At 35.2% G+C, this 22,924-nt stretch overlaps 1 protein-coding gene across 1 annotated transcript in view; it reads left to right on the top strand.

Moving 5' to 3' along the window:
* Positions 1 to 22,924, top strand: part of LOC306868478 (talin-2) — a gene marked incomplete at its 5' end in the record, with an annotated part of 78,877 nt that overhangs the window by 5,679 nt on the left and 50,274 nt on the right. The window contains 13 exons of the mRNA XM_079414666.1: positions 1,995 to 2,122; positions 2,381 to 2,444; positions 4,871 to 4,975; positions 9,222 to 9,377; positions 10,726 to 10,827; positions 11,039 to 11,115; positions 14,117 to 14,300; positions 15,631 to 15,744; positions 16,161 to 16,269; positions 19,081 to 19,289; positions 19,578 to 19,676; positions 20,587 to 20,754; positions 22,032 to 22,326. Coding sequence (XP_079270792.1) covers positions 1,995 to 2,122; positions 2,381 to 2,444; positions 4,871 to 4,975; positions 9,222 to 9,377; positions 10,726 to 10,827; positions 11,039 to 11,115; positions 14,117 to 14,300; positions 15,631 to 15,744; positions 16,161 to 16,269; positions 19,081 to 19,289; positions 19,578 to 19,676; positions 20,587 to 20,754; positions 22,032 to 22,326 — 1,810 coding nt within the window. The remainder of the gene's footprint in view (positions 1 to 1,994; positions 2,123 to 2,380; positions 2,445 to 4,870; positions 4,976 to 9,221; positions 9,378 to 10,725; positions 10,828 to 11,038; positions 11,116 to 14,116; positions 14,301 to 15,630; positions 15,745 to 16,160; positions 16,270 to 19,080; positions 19,290 to 19,577; positions 19,677 to 20,586; positions 20,755 to 22,031; positions 22,327 to 22,924) is intronic.

Below are 22,924 nucleotides of genomic sequence, written 5' to 3'. Positions count from 1 at the left end.
ACTTTAAGAAACAGAAGAGCGCAGCTCAAACACACACACACACACACTGAGACTGTTGCACATGTATGCGCTCAGGAGTGTTTGGCACGCTGAAGGGGATTTCTCTGCTCTGCGCTGGGGGTGTGACCGCGTCATAACTCAGTTTGTCACGATGTGTTCCCATAAACCATCACTGACTGTATCTGCTACTGTTACCATGTTGATGTCATCTGGGAGCGATGCAAGATGATTGGTGGATGTCCTGAGGGCGGGGCCCCTCACACACGGACTTGTTTATGATGATGTAAAACTTCCATGACCTCAGCCCCCACTCACAACATCGGCCAAGTATACACTCTCATTAATAAGTGTGTGTACGTTTATGCCTCTGTGCTTTTAATTACTTCATCCAGATTGTTTGAAAACCAAACTTGGCTCTGCAAATAGATGCTGCTTGTTTTGTAGATGCTTACTTGGTGGCGGCGCGGATGGCACTAAACCGTTTCTGTAACATGCACTCTTTCAGGTTTTAAACTGAACTACACTCAGGTGTATATCAGGAGACGCTTGAACAGATGGGCTGTCAGCTTTCATAGCGGCCGCAGGCAGTCTGTAATATTAGACTGCACTCAGTGTCACCACACAGTGTTATTGAAACATCTTAAAGGGATAGTTCACCTAAAAATGATAATATGTCAGTATTTACTCGCCCTCATGTTGTTCCAATCCCATATGCTGTTACTTTATTCTGTGGAGCTCAAAAGGAGAATTTTTAGAGAATCTTCTCGAAGCGCTTTTCCATATAACAGAGATTCCTGAATGTTTTTTGGCAGCTGAACGGCTTTGACTTAAAATGTTTTCTTGAAGTACCACCTTTGATTTTAAGTTAATATTTCAATATTTAATGACAGACACATTGACATGTTTCATGGTTTTCTGATGTTGGTCACCTAAAATAAACATTTTCATACTTTTTTAGTAATTGTTTTATTTGATTCGTTTTGTTTTAAAATTGTTTATTTATTGTAATTTTAAGTATTTTGATTTTAGCTTTTCATCAACTCACAAACCCCCTGCATTTAAATTGACCATAATTTGGAAACACTTTGTCTTCTGTTTTTGTTTTTCCGGTTGTTTGTTTTTTTTTTTGCTTTGTTTGTTTGCGCTTGGTTTGGTTTAGCAGAGTTTAGATTTGGCCTGTTTTTGTTTTGGTTTTTTTGTTATGTTTTGGGGGGAGGGTTTTTTTTTTTTTTTGTCTGTTTTTGTTTGTTTTGTCTGTTTGTTTAGTTGGTTGTGTTTTGTTTTGCTTTTTTTCTGTTTGTTTGGTTTAGTAGAGTTTAGTTTGGCTTCTTTTTGTTTTGGTTTTGTGGGTTGGTTTGGTTTACTTTATTTTGGTTTTGTTTAGAACTTGACAGATATATTGTTATTAGTTGTTGTATAATATTCTTGTATGAACTTGTTTGGGGAAAAAAACAGTTTCTTTAAATTTCAAATTTTCTGTTAAAAAAAAAAGCATACAGTTTTGAAATTACATGAGAGTGAGTAAATGATGACCGAATTTGTATTTTTAGGTGAATTTTACTTTTTTAGGCTTTTTTTTCTTTTGGGCATTAGTATCTCTGCTGAAATAGAGAAACTAATGTTGCCGCCTAAGATTGTGTCAGTACAATCCCAGCAAGTGCCTGCAGGAATCACGTGTTACCAATTGTGTGCTACTGCTTAAAAAAAACAAGATGTCAAGATGAGGAGCCTTCCTCAATTCTCAAAATCATTTGATCTTGCAGCTATATGTCGCTAAAGTTGCTTATTAGCGATGCACAATCTCATCTCCGTACAGAGATTCTTGTGTTAATATACTGATCTGAATATTCTTTAAAGATGTTGATGATGGCCCTTCAAATGTTTTTGTCTGCTTTGTTGTGCTAACAACTGCTTAGCGAATGCACCGCATACTTTCTGAAACATCTTTATTAACATTCTGTAACATCTGCTCTTGTTTCCTGTCTCTGTTTCAGGCCAGGGATGACATTCTGAACGGATCCCACCCCGTGTCCTTTGATAAGGCCTGCGAGTTTGCTGGAATTCAGGCACAGATCCAATTCGGTCCCCACGTGGAGCACAAACACAAGCCAGGATTTTTAGAGTAAGACCACATGCCTTGTAGCTGCGGTCTCATATGCAGCCCATTCAACACTGTCACTGTAACACACACACACACACACAGGCTCTTTCAGCTGTTATATGATTACATTTTAGACCAGACAATTATTTGCAAGAATTCTGTGCTGTCTGGAAACCTTAAGAGTCGGTGTGGGCGTACGTTATGAAGATGTAATTCCCGCCAGGATGACCTCATGTGTTTTGTTCTGCTCTGATGGAAAAATGTGAAATATATTTGCAGCCTGAAGGAGTTCCTACCAAAAGAATACATCAAACAGAGGGGGGCGGAGAAGAGAATTTTTCAGGTACGTGACCCTGTGATGGCTTTACATAATCCGTTATGCTAACAAAACATACTATTAGGCACTGTCCATGACTAACATACAAAAAACAGACTGAAACCATTAAAAATGAAGGGTTTTTGAATATTTCAACTCATGGTCAGTGAAAGGAATGTCTTAACCTTGGAGAAAATATGGATTGCAGGAGGTCAAGCTAAATATTACATGAGCAGTTTTATTTTCAATTCATTCTGAATTTTGGAATATTTGCAACCTTGTTATTAATATTTGAAACATGTAAGTACGGCATAAATGCAATTTTATACTATGATTTGTGTATTTCCCCCTAATTTTATACTTTAATATCAAAATGTTATTTTATACAAAATTGTAAAAATTAAATTGATATGAAATATGAGTAACAGGGTTGAAAATCGAGCTGAAATTACAACCTAGCTTGTCTGGAATCAATGCTTTGTTTGTAATTATTATAGTAATTTCCTATCAATGAAAAAAGTTTGATTTCTTTCGGTTTTAGTTTTCTTACATATACTTTGGTAACGGTTGAATGGTTGAGCTGAAATCACAATAAACAACAGTGGTTGTAAAAAAACGGGGGAAAAATAGATAATGCAGTTATTTACTGGTTTTCCCACCTTGCTGTAGAAAAATCATGTGTTATGGTGGAAAATATGGGATACAGATAAATGTTTAATTTTTTGTAATTAAAAAGTTTATAATTTTAAAAAGTTATCTTTTTTTTTATTGTTTTATAACAATGTAGAATATCAATTCAATACATAATTCCAATTCTGTAGATAACTGTGTGATTTTAATTACCATTGGCAAAAAAAATAGAAAAAACTAAATTTTACATACACGAGGCCACACACGCACACATACATTGTTGTTTACTGTGATTTTAGCTCAACCATTCAGCCCTATTACCGAAGTTATTGTAAGAAAACAAAAAAGGAAAGAAATCAAACATTTTTTAATTAATAGGAAATTTAGCAATAATGACAAACATTGTAATTTAAGCTTAATTTTCAACCCTGTTACTCAGATACATATACAGTGTGTGTGTGTATATATATATATACAGTGAGGTCAATAAGTATTTGATCACCCTGTGATTTTGCAAGTTCTCTTACTTAGAAATCATGGAGGGGTCTACAATGTTCAGCATAGGTGCATTTCCACTGTGAGAGACAGAATCTAAAAATAAAAATCCAGAAATCACATTGTATGATTTTTTTAACAATTTATTTGTGAATTACTGTGTCAAATAAGTATTTGATCACTTGCTTATCCGCCAGCTTTCTGACCCTCAAAGACCTGTTATTTTGCTTTTAAATAGTCCAGCTACACTCTGCTCATGATTCTAAATTAGTAGCAACTGTTTGAGGTCGTTAGCTGTCATAAAGACACCTGTGCACCCCACAATCAGCCAAAGTCTAAGTAGCAACATGGGCAAAATCAAAGAGCTGTCAAAAGACACAAGAGACAAAATTGTAGACCTTCACAAAGCTGGAAAGGGCTACGGGGCAATTGCCAAGCAGCTTGGTGAAAAAAGAACAACTGTTGGAACAGTTGTCAGAAAATGGAAGAGGTTAATGATGACTGTCAATGTCCCTTGGACTGGGGCCCCATGGAAGATCTCTCCTCGTGGGGTATCAATGATGCTAAGAATGGTGACGAATCAGCCCAGAACTACACGGGAGGAGCTGGTCAATGCCGTGAAGAGAGCTGGGACCATCGTTTCCAAGGCTACTATCAGTAATACACTAAGACGTCATGGTTTAAAATCTTGCATCGCACGGAAGGTTCCCCTGCTTAAGTCAGCCCATGTCCAGGCCCGTCTGAAGTTTGCCAGGGACCATCTGGATGATCCAGAGGAGTCATGGGAGAAAGTCCTGTGGTCAGATGAGACCAAAGTAGAACTTTTTGGTCTTAAACTCCATTCGCCGTGTTTGGAGGAAGAAGAATGATGAGTATCATCCCAATAATACCATACCTACAGTGAAGCATGGGGCTGGAAGCATCAGCGCGTTCGGCCACCGGACTCCGCCCCTTCCCTGGACCCTTCCCTTCCGAACACTGCCTCCCTTCACGAACCCCGAAGCACGACGAGGACACCAGATCCCCTGTTTATTTTGGCCACTTTTACCCTCTTTTGGACACTTACTTCACTTTGGAGTATTTTGTTTAATAAAAACCTCTCCGAGGCCTGACGCCACACCCACTGTGTCTGTCGTTTGCTCCTCCCGCCACAATATATATATATATATTACTTCTCAGAACATGTTTTCAGCTCATATATTGAGCTCTCCAGTGTGAATTAAAACCTTATTAAAAACACAACAGACTAAGTTGGCTTGTAACCAACAGGTTATTGGTTCAAATCCCACAATGGCTGAGAAGTGTTCATATCTTAATCTCCTCACCAGGATCACAAAAGCTGCGGTGAGATAACAGAGATCGAGGCAAAAGTAAAGTATGTGAAGCTTGCCAGGTCCCTACGCACATATGGAGTGTCCTTTTTCCTGGTGAAGGTGAGTATTTTACAGTTCAAACTTTAGATTCTGATTCTGTTTGAAGTTTTAAAATGCAGATAAATGGTCACAAATGGTTGTGCATGTAGCATCACACAAGAGAAAAATGGTATTAAGAGTTATTGTCCTTATATAATCTTGTGCCGCACAATATTTGTCTCTTATCACCTTCAATTCAGACTGCAAGCTCACAAGTCGAGTAAAATATAATTTCTTTTGCCATGGCGCAGCACTGCCGATACTTAGCAATGCAGAAAACATTGGACTGTACAGTAAACCAGCAAAAGAGTGTTTGGAAAGACTTTTAAATAATTCATACCATCAGCACTATCAGAGAAAACAAACGCCGACAGATTCAAAATAATGTCCAAAAGCCTGTCTATAGCAGTTTCTTCAACAACAAGCACTTTATTTCTTAAAGGTAGAATTTTGTGTGTGTGCGTGTGTGCCTGCGTGTGTGTGTGTGTGTGTGTGTGTGTGTTAAATGAAGGTCTCATTAAGTCTATGAAACTGTCTTGGAAATTGTATCAATTATTTACTTTTTGTAAAGATTTTATTTTATTGTATTTTCCAGACTACTTACTATTGTATTACTATTATATTAGCATATTACTGTCCCTCATTTTGGCACAAAGAATGGCTGCCATTGCATTAATTATATTTTAAAATATATAAAAATATTTAATAGTTTTGAGGTTTATTTTTGTATTAATGAAGCCTAATCTGGAGCATAAGAGACATTTAAAAAAAAAATGATTGTGTGTGTATGTAATATATAATATATAGTTAAGTATTCCAGAGTCCCTTGTAATTAATTGTTAGAATTAAGCAAGTAAGCCTGTGTGTGTTTATCCATATACAGGGTTCTTAGAAAGTGTTTCCGTTTATTCCAGTTCTGTTTGTGTTTTTAAGACTATTAAGCATTCTTAAGCTGTAATGCACACAGAGGAAGATTTACAAGCCGCCCGCTCAAGGATCAGTTTCAGGTCATTAGTGGAGTGTTGCTAAGTGCCCGGCTTCAAATTAATAGTGCCTAACAATAGATTGCGCCGCTCTGAATGAGCAAAAGCACCGTCCCTGACCGAGGCAGACAATTAGACAATGAACATTTACCAAAAAACTATCTTTACCCACATTGCATAATCCCCACCCTTGAAAAGCGATGCCATTCAGGGCCGTGAACAATGTCAGCAGGTCTTTCTGTGAGGTAAGTCGTTATTTATAATGCACTCTTATCAGAGGTTGTTATTTTCGACCCTCAGGTGAAAACAATAGCCTGAAGATGTACGGCACAAGAGGTCATTTAAACGTTTAGTGTTTGTTTTTATTATGTATTTGTGCGGCAGTAAGAGTCCTCTGGCAGAATGCCATCCGTGGGCAATTGTTTTGGTTCGTGTGTGTGTGAGAGATGAAGGGAAATGGCAGAAGGCACCAGGCCATGGTCAAGTAGCACATATACTGTACACTGTACGGTGCCGCCCATTTAGCAGCTGCACTGCCTGATTGGCTGGATGGTGTAACGTGTGGTGGATATGCATTTGCACATGCTTTGCGAGCTAATATTACCCATAATCCTATGTGTTCTGCAAGGAGGTTAGTTTCTGATGCACTTATTCGGTATCAAGGTGCAACTATATGATTTTGTAAACCAGATTTCCCATATACTCTATGTATCATGTATGATAGTTATTAAAGAACAAAGAATCTTGAAGTGACTTATGAGTTTGAGAATCTTAAAAAGAGTCAATTCACATACATTCAGAATCATAAATGTCAGTAAAACATCTGTTAAATGCTGTTCTAACATATAAACAACGTCAAATAAATGTTTGGTTGAAATATGTGCGCTATCAGAGAGAATGTTCCAGTATCTGCATGCTGATTATGTCATAAAACCCAGAGATATCATTTGACAAGAAGAGTTTTTGTTCCTGTGTTGACATATTTCCTGTTGAAACAGGAAGTTTGAGGAGGGATATTGAAGGCCTCCATTTGTTTTTTAACATATATGTTTTAGTTATGTCACAGCTGAGAACATGATTTCCTTCATGCTAATTGTGGAATCATGAGGCGGAACTTTTTAATTATTAGGAGCATTTGATTGGTTGAAAATCGCTGTAGTGCAGGATGAGTTTTCTTTGGACAGAAAAAGTAAAAAACATGATATATTATTTATTTATTTTATTTATTTAGTCATTTAGCAGACGCTTTTATCCAAAGCGACTTACAAATGAGGACATAAGAAGCAATCAAAACCAACAAAAGAGCAACAACGTGCAAGTGCTATTACAAGTCTTGGTTAGCCTAACGCAGTACAGATAATTATTATATTATTTTATATATTATTTATATATATATTTATATATATTATTATTATTTTATATTAAATAAAATATTATTTAATATAATATTTTTTATAAATGTAATGCATAATAAAATTATACATATTTATTTATATAATATTTTTACTTGCATATGGTATTAACTTTATTTAAATCTTAAAAACTAAATGTATAATATAATATAATATATTGTATTATACATGTAGTTATTAAAATATAATGCATATAATATATATATAATGATATAGTACATATGTTGTTTTATAATACATTATATTATATTATACATTTAGTTTTTAAGATTTAAATAAAGTTAATACCATATGCAAGTAAAAATATTATATAAATAAATACAGTATATGTATAATTTTATTATGCATTACATTTATAAAAATATTATATTAAATAATTATAAATAATATATAATGTTTTTTACTTTTTCTGTCCAAAGAAAACTCATCTTGCACTACAGCGATTTTGTGTGCGTGTAAATATATATATATATATATATTAGTGCTGCCAATCGATTAAAAAATGTAATCGCGTCAATCACAGTCCTGGACAAATTTAAAATCGCAAATTTAAAATAATAGGATCTACCTGTAAATGTGTTGAAATAAAGGAATGCATGACAAACTAGTTTAAGGAAACATAACCTTTCACATCTCCGCCAGGTATGAGACATAATCCTTATTATATATTTGTATATATATTACACAGTCATGGCCAAAAATAACGGCACCCTTTGTAAATATGATCAAAGAAGGCTGTGAAAATGAATCTGCATTGTTAATCCTTTTGATCTTTTATTTAAAAAATTCACATAAATATAACCTTTCATTGGATAATAAGAATTTAAACTGGGGGGAAATATCATTATGAAATAAATGTTTTTCTCAAATACATGTTGAACACAATTATTGGCACCCCTAGAAATTCTTACGAGTAAAATATCTCTGAAGTATATTTCCATTCATATTCACAATTTTGAGCACTCCAGGGTGATTATGAACATGAAATTATCCAGCCATGGCTTCCTGTTTCACAGAAATATAAATAGGAGGGAAAGCGAAGCCCAAATTCTCTTAATCATCCATCACAATGAGAAAAACCAAAGAATATATTTCTGATGTGCAGAAAAAGATAATTGAGCTTCACAAATTAGTGAAGTGGCTTTAAGAAAAGAGCTAGATCAGTGAAAATTCCCATTTCCACCATCAGGGCAATAATTAAGAATTTCCAATCAATGTAAAATGTTACGAAACTGCCTGGAAGAGGACGCGTGTCTATATCGTCCTAATGCACGGTGAGGAGGAGAAAAAATTTGTCAAACAGCACCTACATCACCACATGTTGTTTGGGAGGGTTTCAAGAAAAATTCTCCTAGCTTATCCAAAAACAAACTCCAGCATATTCTGTTATCAGACACGACTGGAACTTCAAATGGGACTGGCTTCTATGGTCAGATGAAAAAAAAAAAAGAGCTTTTTAGCAGCAAACACTCATGGGTTTGGTGAACACAGGGATAAAAAGTACCCCATGTGTACAATGTAATATACTGCTGTATTTTTGATGTTGTGGGCCTATATTTCTGACTGTATATAATTTGTCTATAATATATCATTTTAATATATCAATTTATGTTTTAATCAAGGATTCCAAATGTACTTAGTCATGACCAAACAATCCGTTACCCTGCAGACATTATTGTAAAGCATCGTAGAGAGAGAGTTGAAATAAGGACAGTGAACTGCATGCAGGGCGATACTCTTTCAACATGATTAATGAGCAAAACAATTTTAGTAATCACATAAATACCGAAATGAAGTCAGCAATCAGCAGCCCATTGTGTATTTCGGCCCTCGCCACACAATACACAAACGCCATATGTTATTTTTCACCAGGAGAAGATGAAAAGCAAGAATAAGTTGGTCCCGCGTCTCCTGGGCATTACCAAAGAGTCAGTGATGAGGGTGGAAGAGAAGACCAAAGAGGTGGTGCAGGAGTGGCCCCTCACCACAGTCAAGAGGTGGGCGGCCTCACCCAAGAGCTTCACACTGGTACGTTACATTATTCACTCCATTTAACATGAGCCGCAGTGTGTTTGGATTCTTCCTTTCTGCATTCACTGTATCTGCTCAGTAGATTTATATAGTTCTGTATACAGTGAATAAAAGTTTGAAAGTATTGGGTTTGGTCACTTAAAATTGTCATGGCAGCTGCATTCAAACAAATTATGTTTGTGTGACAAATGGATACTTTTTTGGACCCATTGTATATTTTTGTTGTTGTTGTTTTTTACATTATATTTCAGTTGTAATACAAAATTACAAAAAATTGAAATCTAACACATAAATGTATATATTTTTATATGATTTTCTGTTTACTAGTTATGTTTTTATATTTAAATCTTAAAATTATATTATAATGCATAATATTATACAAGTATCTATTGAAATATAATGTTTCTATCTCTGTTTTTTTTACTTTATATTTCAATCTTAATAAATACGAAACTACAACAAAATAAAATATAATGCATAATAATAGCACACATGTATCTGTTTTATATAATATTTCTCTCATATTGTTATTTTATGCTTAATATTTGCATCTTTAAAACTAAATTTATATAAATAATATAATGTAAAATATAATATAGTATAGTACAATATAATATATTAATACATGATGATATTGTACATATTGTACATATGTTTGTTTAAATATAATGTTTTTATTTGTTATTTTATACCCTGTATTTAAAAGTAAACTAAATTATATGTATTATAATATAATACATAATATTATAGTGTAGAATAATGTTATAATATGTGATCATACTAATATGTAATATTACATTAAAAAAATTATATTCATTTAGTTTTTATATTTGTGTAAATATATTAAGTTTATTTGGCAAAGATGAAAGAAATGTAAGTTTGCTGCATTTTAATTTGTTTATTATTCTGATATTATTATTATTATTATTATTAATTTTACATTTTAATAGTTTTCAAAGTATTTATTTATTTATTTTCATGACTGTTCTTAATTCATGCTTTCACACATTTATATTGAGCGGTATTGACCGTAACGGCTAATATCATTGTAAAACAATGTTGTTTTGTCTATAATGTAATAATAGTTGTTTTTGCCTTAATAAAATGCCGCAGTCCTCTTCTACTTGAGTGTTTTAACCTTGCTGTGCGATGCGGAGTTCTGCTCCACCATTAAGAGCCACTTTTAGCATCTCATGTACAACACTTGTGCTCCAAGGACAGTTGGCTTGCTTCCTGTCAGCTAAAGCAGAATAAGCACATCCACACAGCCTTGAGATGTGTGCTTCTCATATCTGTTGTGTGTGTGTGTGTGTGTGTGTGTGTGTGTGTGTGTGGCCTCATGCAGGATTTCGGTGAGTACCAGGAGAGCTATTACTCTGTCCAGACCACAGAAGGGGAGCAGATCTCTCAACTCATCGCTGGATACATTGACATCATCCTTAAGAAAGCAAGTTCCCGGCTCTTCAACATGTGAATTAAAGGAATGGTTCACCCAAAATGTCTTCAAGAGAATATTATTCACATTTCCCATATTGAAACTTTCTGCCGTAATTTTTGGGTGAACTATCCCAAAGTGATCTATCCTGTAGATATTCCTTTTTGGTGCAGTTTATTTACTTATTTACTTACTAAAATATTTTCCTCCCCTTGTTTTACAGAAACAGAGTAAAGATCGGTTTGGTTTGGATGGTGATGAGGAATCCACCATGCTGGAAGAATCCGTATCCCCGAAAAAGTCAGTGGAAATTTCTTGTTCTTCTCCCATGATACCTTGTTTTCAGGCAGCAACCTTCTTGTCACACTTATAATTGTGTTGTGCTGATATGTTGATATTTCTACAAACAACCACTTTTCAATTATCTGAAGTACAAAATCACAGTAACAGGGTTGACTGTTTTACAGTGTAATTTGACTTTACAAGCCTTTTGCTCAAAGTTGTGACACTATAAAGAGAATGTAATATTTATATTTCTACAGATATCTAGTTTTCATTAATTACTTGCTTTCTGTACAAACTCTTGGTAACAGGGTTGACTGTTTTACTGTTTTATTTGACTTTACAAGCCTTTTTCTCAAGGTCATGAAACTAGAAAGAGAACATGATACTTATATTTCTACAAATATCCAATTTTCCTTAAAATTACTATACGAAATCACAGTAACAGGGCTGACTGTTTTCTAATTTAATTTGACTTTACCAGCCTTTTGCTCAGGGTCATTACACTAGAAAGAGAATGTAATGCTGATATTTCTTTTTTCAGTAATTATTTGCTTACTATACAAAATCTTAGTAACAGGGTTGACAATTTTAATTTGACTTTGATATAAGACTTGTGCTCAGTGTTGTGAAACTACGACATGATTTTAAAAGAATAATTTAATCCTGATATTTTTACAAATCTCCACTTTTCCATTTAGTAAATTTCTACTAAACAAAAACACATTAACAGGGTTGATATTTTAAGATAGTCCCATAATGACAAATGTAACAAAATAATCAAAGCATATTATCCACTATTTTTCACAAAATGAACACCAAAAAAATTGTAAGGATCAGTTTGGTAAAGTCTATGTTGAGGAATCCACCATGCTGGATGAATCTGTCCTTGTTTCAGGCAACAGCCATCTCGTCACACTTTTAATTGCATTGTGATTACTCACCTAAAACTATTTTTTGTTGTTGAATCACTGTTTCATTTGTATTCGCCTCATAGTGGAACTAAGGTGTCTAATGACATTGGAGGAAATGCTCAGGCTGCACACTGCCATTTTTAATCACAAGGAGATGGAGACACATTTTTCTCTTCTTTTACCCTTGATGTGGAAGGCGCTGAGGGCAAGAGAGCGAGATTATTATTTCCACAAAAAGCGCTACCTCATCAGCAAAACGTCATTTAACATATCAGGTTTCTGGAAGAGAGAGATAGAGATAGTGAATGTGTGAATATTTCCCTTCCTACATCTTGCTGTTTCTCAGCGCTCAGTAAATATATCTTGGTATTTATGTATTTGGGTCATTCTGAGAAACGGTTGTCGTTTACAGTTTGAGTAAGTACATTTCTGTAAATTTTCAAACATTCTACCAAACAAATAAGTGTTATTAAGAAGTTAAAGTAATTACATTTAGGATATAATTATGGTTTCAGAAAGGTACTATATAAAGATAGTCAGGAACAGGGTTGACAGCTTTATTCATTTTTCAATTATCTGAAGTTTACAAAGTCACGGTAACAGGGCTGCCTGTTTTACATTTTAATTTGATTTTACAAGCCTTTTGCTTGAGGTCATGGCACTGTAAAGATATTTCTACATTTATCAGTAATCAGTTGCTTACTATACAAAATCTTGAGTTGACAGTTTTACAGTTTAATTATTATTATTATTATTATTATTAAAATAATAATTTAACTTTGATACAATTACCCACCTTTTAATTAAGCAGATTCTTACTACACAAAAACATGGTAACAGGGTTGATATTTTAAGGTTGTCCAGACAAATGTAACATGTTCCACTGAATTAATTTTAATTTACATGCATCTGTGTAGTAATACAGTGATAAATAGTAGTAATATATTTAACTAATAGATAACAGTAGTAATAAATTTAGCTACATTATTTTACAGCTGTATTTATTTTATTTATTTATTTGTTTTATTATTATTATTATTTTAATGAAAAGAAAATAACACTAACAACATGACAGTTTATGAAACTATAGATTTGTTTCTCACATATGTGACCCTGGACCACAAAGCCAGTCATAAGTCGCTGGGGTTTATTTGTAGCAATAGCCAAAAATACATTGCATGGTCAAAATTATCGATTTTTCTTTTATGTCAAAAATCATTAGGATATTAAGTAAAGATCATGTTCCATGAAGATGTTTAGTAAACTTCTTACCGTAAATATATCAAAACTTCATTTTTGATTAGTTATATGCATTGCTAAGAACTTCATTTGGACAACTTTAAAGGCGATTTTCTCAATATTTAGATTTTTTTTGCACCCTCAGATTCCAGATTTTCAAATAGTATCTCGGCCAAATATTGTCCGATCCTAACAAACCATACATCAATGGAAAGCTTATTTATTCAGCTTTCAGATGATGTATAAATCTCGAAATGTATAAATTTCTGACACTTAAGACTGGTTTTGTGGTCTAGGGCCACATATAGTAAGATCCAAATGTCTTATACTGCTTGGAAAATCTGAAGTCTGAAATTTTTACTGAATTATATGTGGAAATTTCTTTTTTTTTTTTTAGGATTAAAAATTTTTTTTAAAACAAAAAGTACAAAAATTTAAGTATATGTGGCCCCATACTTCAACTCCAGCAGTGCTTTTATCAGGCCTGGGCTCTGGTTCTGTCAGAATGGGATATACAGATGGGTCACGTCCTCTCAAGCGCTGCCTGAAAATGGGCGATGGCATCCCACTTCTCTCTGTTGGAGAGGGGGGAGACGTCGAGCATCGGTGTCTGCATCTGTCCTTGTGCCAACTTACTCATGTTACTTCTAGCACTATAATCCAAAAATGTAGGCCTCACACAATGAGCTGTAATTAAGCAATAGTGCCTGAAGCGTCTGTTTTCCTGGTGCGGATAGGGAAGCGTCGCTCATCTGATTTTAATGGCTGTCATTAATTACCGTAACAACAACAACAACCATCATTCACAGATATAAGGGTGAATGCAGGCTGACAGCATCTGATAATGAGCCATTACTTCTTCGTAGGTCCACCATCCTCCAGCAGCAGTTTAATCGGGTGGGTCGAGTCGAGCATGGGTCGGTGGCGCTGCCTGGCATCATGCGCTCGGGGTCAATCGGGGGCCCTGACACATTCAACATGGGCACCATGCCCTCGGCTCAACAGCAGATCACCATGGGACAGATGCACAGAGGACACATGCCCCCTCTGGTGAGAATGTGCAACTGCAACAATGTTTATATCACGGACGCATCATATGCGGAGCGGTTCTGCTTTCACGGCTCCATCTGTTGCCTAAATCTTCATTGTGATTTATTTGTGTCTAACATATTGTAAATGAGACTGTCACATTTGATAATTGGGATAATTGCTTGTTTGTTACTTTCTGGTTTTTCGATTGTGGCGACTAGGTGAATTATTAAAATTGATGGCTACATAGCATTTATCCAATCTTCTGCACTCCTATTTAGTGTACAACTTTTTATATTTAAGACACTATTATAATTTTTATTATTATTTTAAATTAAGAATTGAAAAATATTTCCCATTTTTATTTTAATTAAAGTTTTAGTAATTTTTTTTATATGGCGTTTTAATTTTTATTTCGGTATTAGTTTGCTATTTTAGTTTATCAAGTTAAACTACATGAAAATGAGAAATTTTGTGTTGCAACTAACTGAAAAAGGTAAGTCAGTTTTTTAATACCTTTTTTTTTTTAAGTAAATAACGTTTATTATTTTGTTGTTGTTTTTTTTTACTAAAAACGGACTAAAAACTTTGTACTGAAAACAGAAAAGTTTTCCTTTGAGTGTTTGACATACAGATAATATGTGTTTGTGTATGTGAGTGTACAGATAATAACATTGTCAAAACAATCGCCACACTGCATGGATCTGCGAAATGGACTAAAAATGCTGTATTGTGCCAGTAGTTGGCGATGTTACTTTAAGAAACACTAAGTGTCTGCACACATGTAATACAAATGAACACGACATCACTGTTTTCCCAAATGTACTTTTGTGTAGTTTACGCAGAGATGATAACAGTATAGTTTTCAAAAATAATAGCATGAGCATTTTTCATTTTCAAAAACTCATTTTCAAAAAAGTTAGCATTTTTAGACCCCCAAAATGCCATTGTTGTATAAATTAATTCACAACAAGTTATTTTTTATTTTTTATTTTTTTTACAACGTGTTGATAGACAGAAAGCTGCTTGGTTTGAAAGTGACTGCTGTGTGAGCAATACATCACTACACTATTGACTTAACTTTTTTCCCTGCAAAATCTTGTCGAAATTTCACTAATGTCACCGCACTTTTATTCAGGTAGCTAGCTTTACAAGACTTCTCAAACTGCTACTCTGACCTGACTTGAAAATGAACTAAAATTAGCGCCCCTTGTGGTGAAGCTATAAATTGCATTCATAAAAGTATGATGCGCTAAATAGATGCATATCTAGCTTGTGTTTGCGTACATCATAGAGTGTGATAAAAGCCTATTTTTTTGCATGATGTCTTCAATGACTCCTATGCCGTCAGAGTCTGGCCCAGCAAGCACTGATGGGAACTATCAACACCAGTATGCAGGCTGTCCAGCAGGCACAAGCTGACCTTGGAGAGGTAGACAATCTTCCACCACTGGGACAAGACATGGTAAGAAATTATACTAAGAAAAATAAACTTTTTTTAAGGTAAAGTGTGCAACTAGTGCAAAAATAATGATGTTGTATTGCTGTAAACAATCTGGGTGGGTGAAGGTGTTAAGAGAGCTGATTCTCTTACAGTATGTCCCAGTGTTTTATGTATTATGCAGTAGAAGGTTGCTAGTTCTAATCCCATGTGGGACATTGAGTCAGAATATGTGCCACAAGCTAGCCTGAAAGCCTTGTATTGTGGTTATTTATATTAAGGTTTTTCTTATTGTGGCATTACAGTAATGCATTGTGGCATTGGTGTACAATTATCGTTCATTTATTGACTATAAGTGTCATTGATCATAATCTTGATATTTCTTAGAAAAAAAGACATGAATACACTAGTATTCACTCTCCTTTGTTTTCTCCAAAAAGGCATCCAGAATGTGGGTTCAAAACAAGGTGGATGAATCCAAACATGAGATTCACTCCCAAGTGGACGCCATCACGGCTGGAACCGCGTCAGTGGTCAACCTCACTGCTGGTATGTAACTGAATGAGAAATTACCCATAAACCATCTGGACCATATGGTTTATTGACATACAAAACAATACATGGTTTTCAGTTTGTTTTTAGTACTTTTTACTTTTATGTAATAAAATGTACTAAAATTGTATTAAATTAAAATTAAAATTTAGGTAAAACTAGACTGTCCCTCAGTTGTTTCGTGATTACATTATTATTATCCAGGTGAATATTACTTGAAACCATGTGTATATGTACAGTATGTGTGTGTGTGTCATATATTATATATACACACACACACACACACACACACATATATATATATATATACACACACACACACACACACACACACACACACACACACACACACACACACACACACACACACACACACACACACACACACACACACACACACACACACACACACACACACACACACACACACACACACACACACACACACACACACACACACACACACACACACACACACACACACACACACGTGGGGGAAGTCGTGGCCTAATGGTTAGAGAGTCGGACTCGTAATCGAAAGGTTGCGAGTTCGAGCCCCCGGCCGGTAGGTGGGGGGAGGGAATGTCCAGCGCTCTCTCCACCCTCAATACCACGACTGAGGTGCCCTTGAGCAAGGCACCGAACCCCCAACTGCTCCCCGGGCGCTGCAGCATGGCTGCCCACTGCTCCGGGTGTGTGTTCACGGTGTGTGTGTGTGTGTGTGCATTTGTTCACTACTCACTGCTGTGTGTGTGCACTTGGATGGGTTAAACGCAGAGCACCAATTTCGAGTATGGGTCACCATACTTGACAATACGTCACGACTTTACTTTACTTTGACTTTTTTTATATATATATATATATACACACACACACACACACACACACATATATATATATATATATAAATTTCTGCAAATTCTGCAAAAACTGCAGTTACTTTAGTGTGTGTTAGGGATGAATAACATTTGAAAGTAGCCCTAGCAAGACAAACAATGTGGTGGAAATGAAATTTATGTTGGAAATGATCATAACTTTCCTAAAAATGACATACTGTAATTCTGCTGTGATGAATATACACTGTTGGACATTATTTTCAGGCCATAAATGAATAAACATAATTTGTCCAAAACCACTAGTGTATGAAAATGATGATGATTTAGAAGAAATTTACGCATGCAATACCTACTTTTATTGGTTTATACCAGCAGCTGATGAAGGAAAAATATGTTTCCTTTCACTGCTAAATAATAAGTCACTCTCCAATTGCACTAATAAATATTTCCATTAATGAATGTGAAGTTAGTTGTCCTGAAGCTGAACTGCTTGGCAGGATTTGTGTATTCCTTCCCGCATTCTGGAGAGATTCCATGCGGCCCAGACCAGGTTTTTGCTGGATTTAATCTCCTCATGCCATCTGTTTGATAGTGCGGAGATTTGCCTGTTAACCAGCAGCCCAGCTCAAACTTTACTGCTTTTTTGCAGCCTGTGCTTTACATCTGTTCTCATGCCCTGAAGAGCTTGTTAGGATATGATGTGAAGTGTGGATGTGTGCACTAGAGATGGAATGCATATGGCTTCATATGGATCTCATTTGAAATGAGATCACTAATAATGATCACGTTATAGCACATGTTGCAGATCTGAGCGGTGCATGAAAGTAAAATTGACTCTACTTGCTCCTGGTTTTATTGTGAAAAATTCTTCAGTTTATCGAATCATTCTTTAATTTTCCTACTTGTCAAATTCAGTCTTAAAATAGTCCATAATTTAAATATATGAATTATTACATATTTAAAAACTATAATCAACTAAACAAAGAGTGAAATTAACAAACAAATCTGTAAAAATAATTTGTCAGTTATTATGCAAATTAAGTCGTGGTGTCATTTCAGTCACTTTTTTTTTCCATGTGTTAGTTTACCAAGAATACAATTGTGTCAGAGAATAGCTTAAGATAAAATGAGTCATGTAATGTCATGTAAAGAAAAGTAAATTTGATCTATTTTTATTGTGCATCATTTCAAAGCTGTGGTTTTGTAGTGTTAATTTAGTTTTATTTATATACTATTATAGTTTTAATTAATTAAATTTTTATATTCTTAGTTTTAATTTTAAATGTAAGTTTTAGGGTTTCTGTGATTTTTCTTTTTTATACTCAGTTTTATTTCAATAACTTAAATTTACTTTTAATAGTTTTAGTTTCAGTTAACAATTATCAAGTTATGCAAAAAGTGTGAAATTATGATTCAATTGAATTAATTTATTTTATAATCTCAGTTTTTATTTTAATTGTTAGTGTAAAATTTAAGGTTTAATTTTTAATTATTTATTTATTTTGTTTTTAGTTTAATCAGTTTTAGTACTTAAACTTGTTTATTTCAGTTATTTGCCAAGACAACATTTCTCATTTTTGTTTTAGATAATTTTTTTCTTCTAATAGTAACATTTTATTTTGTTTCAGTTTTATTTCAGTTACTGAAAATTATTTTTAATAGTTTGTTTCAGTTAACAATAACCACTTGTCAAGTTATGCAGAAAATATGATTTAATTATGGTTTAATTGTGTGTATTTGAGACACAAAAGAATAGATATCTTTAATTTTATTTATATATTATATTTTAATAATATTTTTAACTATTCTTAGCCAGACAAAAGAGCCTTTTTAATTCAGAAATATAACAAATTTAATTTCCGCCACCATCATTTCCAGAATATGTGAATAATTGACAGTGTGTTTTTGTTTTTAAGGGAACTATAACTTTAAATCCCTCACTCTTGTCCATCTCTCTTTCCAATCCTTCCAGGTGACCCTATGGACACGGATTACACCGCCGTGGGCTGCGCCATCACCACCATCTCCTCCAACCTAACCGAGATGTCCAAAGGGGTGAAACTCCTGGCGGCTCTGATGGAGGACGAGGTGGGCAGCGGCCAGAATCTAATGGGGGCGGCCCGGACCCTCACTGGGGCCGTTTCTGACCTGCTCAGAGCCGTGGAACCAGCTTCTGGAGAGGTGACGAATGCAAACACGCAAACCCCTCGACCCCATCACATCTAATCCGCCAATAACGCACTGCTGTTTACAGGCGGATTTGATAATAAACTCGTTAAGCTGTGTTTTTCCATCCTGGTTTGCAGAGCGCAGTCACAATCTGTTTACTTGTTTGGCTTGCGCTAGACTGGGTAATTGTAGTGGGGTGCAGAGCGGATAGACAGGATGTGATTAGCCGTGCGTTTGAGTTTTGAGACGTTGCGGTGGCAGTGCGAGGGTCATTTCTTATATGCCAATGTCACCCCACAGCCCAGACAGACGGTGTTGACGGCGGCGGGCAGCATCGGCCAGGCCAGCGGAGATCTTTTGAAACAAATGGGAGAAGGAGAAACTGATGAGAGATTCCAGGTGCGTCTTTCTGTCTGGAATAGAGTACAGTATTTTTCCCATTTACACCATTTCGAACTTTGATTCAAAGCAAAAATGTTTTTGAAAATTGGAAAAAAGGTTATACTTAATCCTTATGTTCCCAACCTGTATGACTTGCTTTCTTCACAAAAAGAGATGTTTTGAGGAATGTTCATGCTGCTGTTTTCCGTACATTGAAAGTAGTGTTGAACAGGCTTGCAAAATGGGCCAAGAAACAACATAAAAGCATTATAATAGCTGTTCATATGTCTCATGCACTATATTTCAAGTTTTTGAAGTCATTTAAATAATACATGAGGCGGATGTATCTATACATAATAGATACATTTTTGTATCTATTAACAGCACTAATATATGTGTGTGTGTGTGTGTGTGAGTGTGTGTGTATAAAATATATAATAAATATAAATAACTATAATATATATAGGACGTTTCCTATCACACGTCAAATAGACATTTAGAAAACTGACATCTTAAAGATGTTTATCAGATGTTTGTAGATGCTTCCCAGATATATCTGGAAATGTATATCAATTTTGAATGGGTAAATGGGTAAAAATTGAATGGGATTTTTACGACTGCATCATCTTTTGTGCTCTCTTGTTTGCCTGCATTCACTGATTGGTTCCTCAGCCAATCACATGCTCCTCGTCTCATTATTTCTTGGCAAAGCAGTTTTCTCTTGTTGTAAACACTTTAGCGCCCATTTTCGACACGTAAAATTTGATTTAGTGTGGTTCAGCTGATGCTGTCACAGTCAGTTAGCCTCTGAGAGTCTTTTATTGCCCTCTATTTTATTCTGTTAAATTCTATCCTTGCATTTATTTCATTCATTAGTCTGGGCCAGGTTGCCTCACAGTGTGTTGCTCTGATGACGGATATGTTTCAGGACATTATGATGAACCTGGCTAAAGCCGTAGCTAATGCCGCCGCCATGCTGGTGCTGAAAGCCAAGAACGTGGCACAGGTGGCCGAGGACACGGCGCTGCAGAACCGAGTCATTACCGCCGCCACGCAGTGTGCGCTCTCCACCTCACAGCTGGTGGCCTGTACAAAGGTACTTTTCAGAGTTTGTTGGGGAGTGAATGCTGCTGATAATTTGTATATATTACTGATGACCTTTTAAACTTGTATTTATTGAAAGCTATCTGTAATGCACTTAAACACATCTGTCTGGAGATAAAATTATCTATTTGTTGATGTTAGTTTCAGAAAAACTAGTGGCTAGTGTTTGGGGTCGGTAAGATAATTTAAAAGAAAATCCAAAAAGTATCTTGTGCTGCATTTATTTGATTAAAAAAATACAGTAAAAACAGAAATATTGTGAAATATATTTACAATTTAAAATAACTGTTTTCTGTTTTAATATATTTAAAAATATTATTTATTCCTGTGATCAAAGCTGAATATTCAGCATTATTACCCCAGTCTTCAGTGTCACATGATGCTGCTACGTATTTTTGTGGAAACTGATACTTTTTTTTTTTTAGAATTCTTTTCTGAATATGTTTAAAACAGCATTTATATGAAATATTTTGTCACATTTTAAATGTCTTTAATGTCATTTTTGATCAATTTAATGCATCTTTACTGAATAAAAGTAATAATTTCTTTTAAAAATCGTACTCATCCCAAACCTGAATGGTAGTGTATAGTATAACATAATTTAATGATAGTAAATTACACTTTTTGCTTAAAGTAATAAAATTAGCAAAATATTAAGTCAAAATGCACATAAAAACTTCATGAAATAAAATTGTAAAATATAATATTTTAGTATATTTTAGGTCCAATTATAGTGATTGTGAACATTAAGAGGCATTAAATCTTTAGCATTTTTCAGACTGGATCAAATAAACACAAAAAACTAATTAATAAATTATTAAAGGAAGTCATTAATTAATATTATTGTTAATATTTCAACATATTTCAACATTTTATTAATTGGGTTTCGTGAATAGAATTTCAACATCTGCGAAACATAAATTTGAATGGGTTTTTGTAAGATAACCACACATAAGGCAAATGTTGTTCATTTAGAATAAGAAACTCCAGATTTTATACCATCAAAGACTTACAACTCTGACTTGCAATCAAAGTGCAATCTGACTTGATTAATCAGCGATACATAAGTTGGTCACTATTTAATTTTACTTCACTTTTTTATAATGTGTCATGTTGTTTTCTGACACTTATTTCAGTTCTGAGTTCATATTTTCATTTTCAGCTCTAAAAACACACACTCACTTGATTACACTTGATTCCCAAAATAATCTGTCGCTATTCTGAACACAATGTCTTCTGTCTGTTTGGGTGAACGTGCGATTGTCGTAGGTGGTGAGCCCCACCATCTCCTCCCCGGTGTGTCAGGAGCAGCTGGTGGAGGCGGGCCGCCTGGTGGAGAGATCGGTGGAGGGCTGTGTGAAGGCGTGTCACGCCGCCTCAGAGGAGGGCGAGCTGCTCCGACAGGTGAACATGGCGGCTGGCGCGGTTAGCCAGGCCCTCAGCGACCTGCTGCAGCACGTGCGCCACTACGCCAGCTGCGGCGAGCCGATCGGACGCTATGACCAGGCCACTGACACCATCATGACCGTAACGGAGAGCATTTTCACCTCAATGGGGGACGCTGGTGAGTCTGTCCTGAACCGGTAGTTTCCGAAAATTTGGCAGAATTATTGCAATGCGGTTGCTAAGGTGTTTTGTGGGGTTGCTAGGGGTGTTAAATTAAAAGAGCCCACCTCCAAGTTTAACTGATCTCTAGATACAGATCTTAAATGGCATTTCATAGTTTCACCCCCTTCTAATGAACATGTTTGACTACTTTAGTAATTTCTATGTGTGTGTGTGTGTATATATATATATATATATATATATATATATATATATGTATGTGTATGTATATATATATGTATGTGTATGTATATATATATATTTATGTATGTGTGTATATGTGTATAGTGAAGTGAAGTGAAATGACATACTGCCAAGTATGGTGACCCATACTCGGAATTCGTGCTCTGCATTTAACCCATCCAGCGTGCACACACACAGCAGTGAACACACACACACCGCGAACACACACCCGGAGCAGTGGGCAGCCATTTATGCTGCGGCACCCGGGGAGCAGTTGGGGGTTCGGTGCCTTGCTCAAGGGCACTTCAGTCGTGGTATTGAGGGTGGAGAGAGCGCTGGACATTCACTCCCTCCACTTACAATCCCTGCCGGCC

The sequence above is a fragment of the Barbus barbus genome, assembly GCF_936440315.1.
Source record: "Barbus barbus genome assembly, chromosome: 50".
Taxonomy (NCBI): Eukaryota; Metazoa; Chordata; class Actinopteri; order Cypriniformes; family Cyprinidae; genus Barbus; species Barbus barbus.
This window is presented reverse-complemented; position numbering and strand designations above follow the sequence as displayed.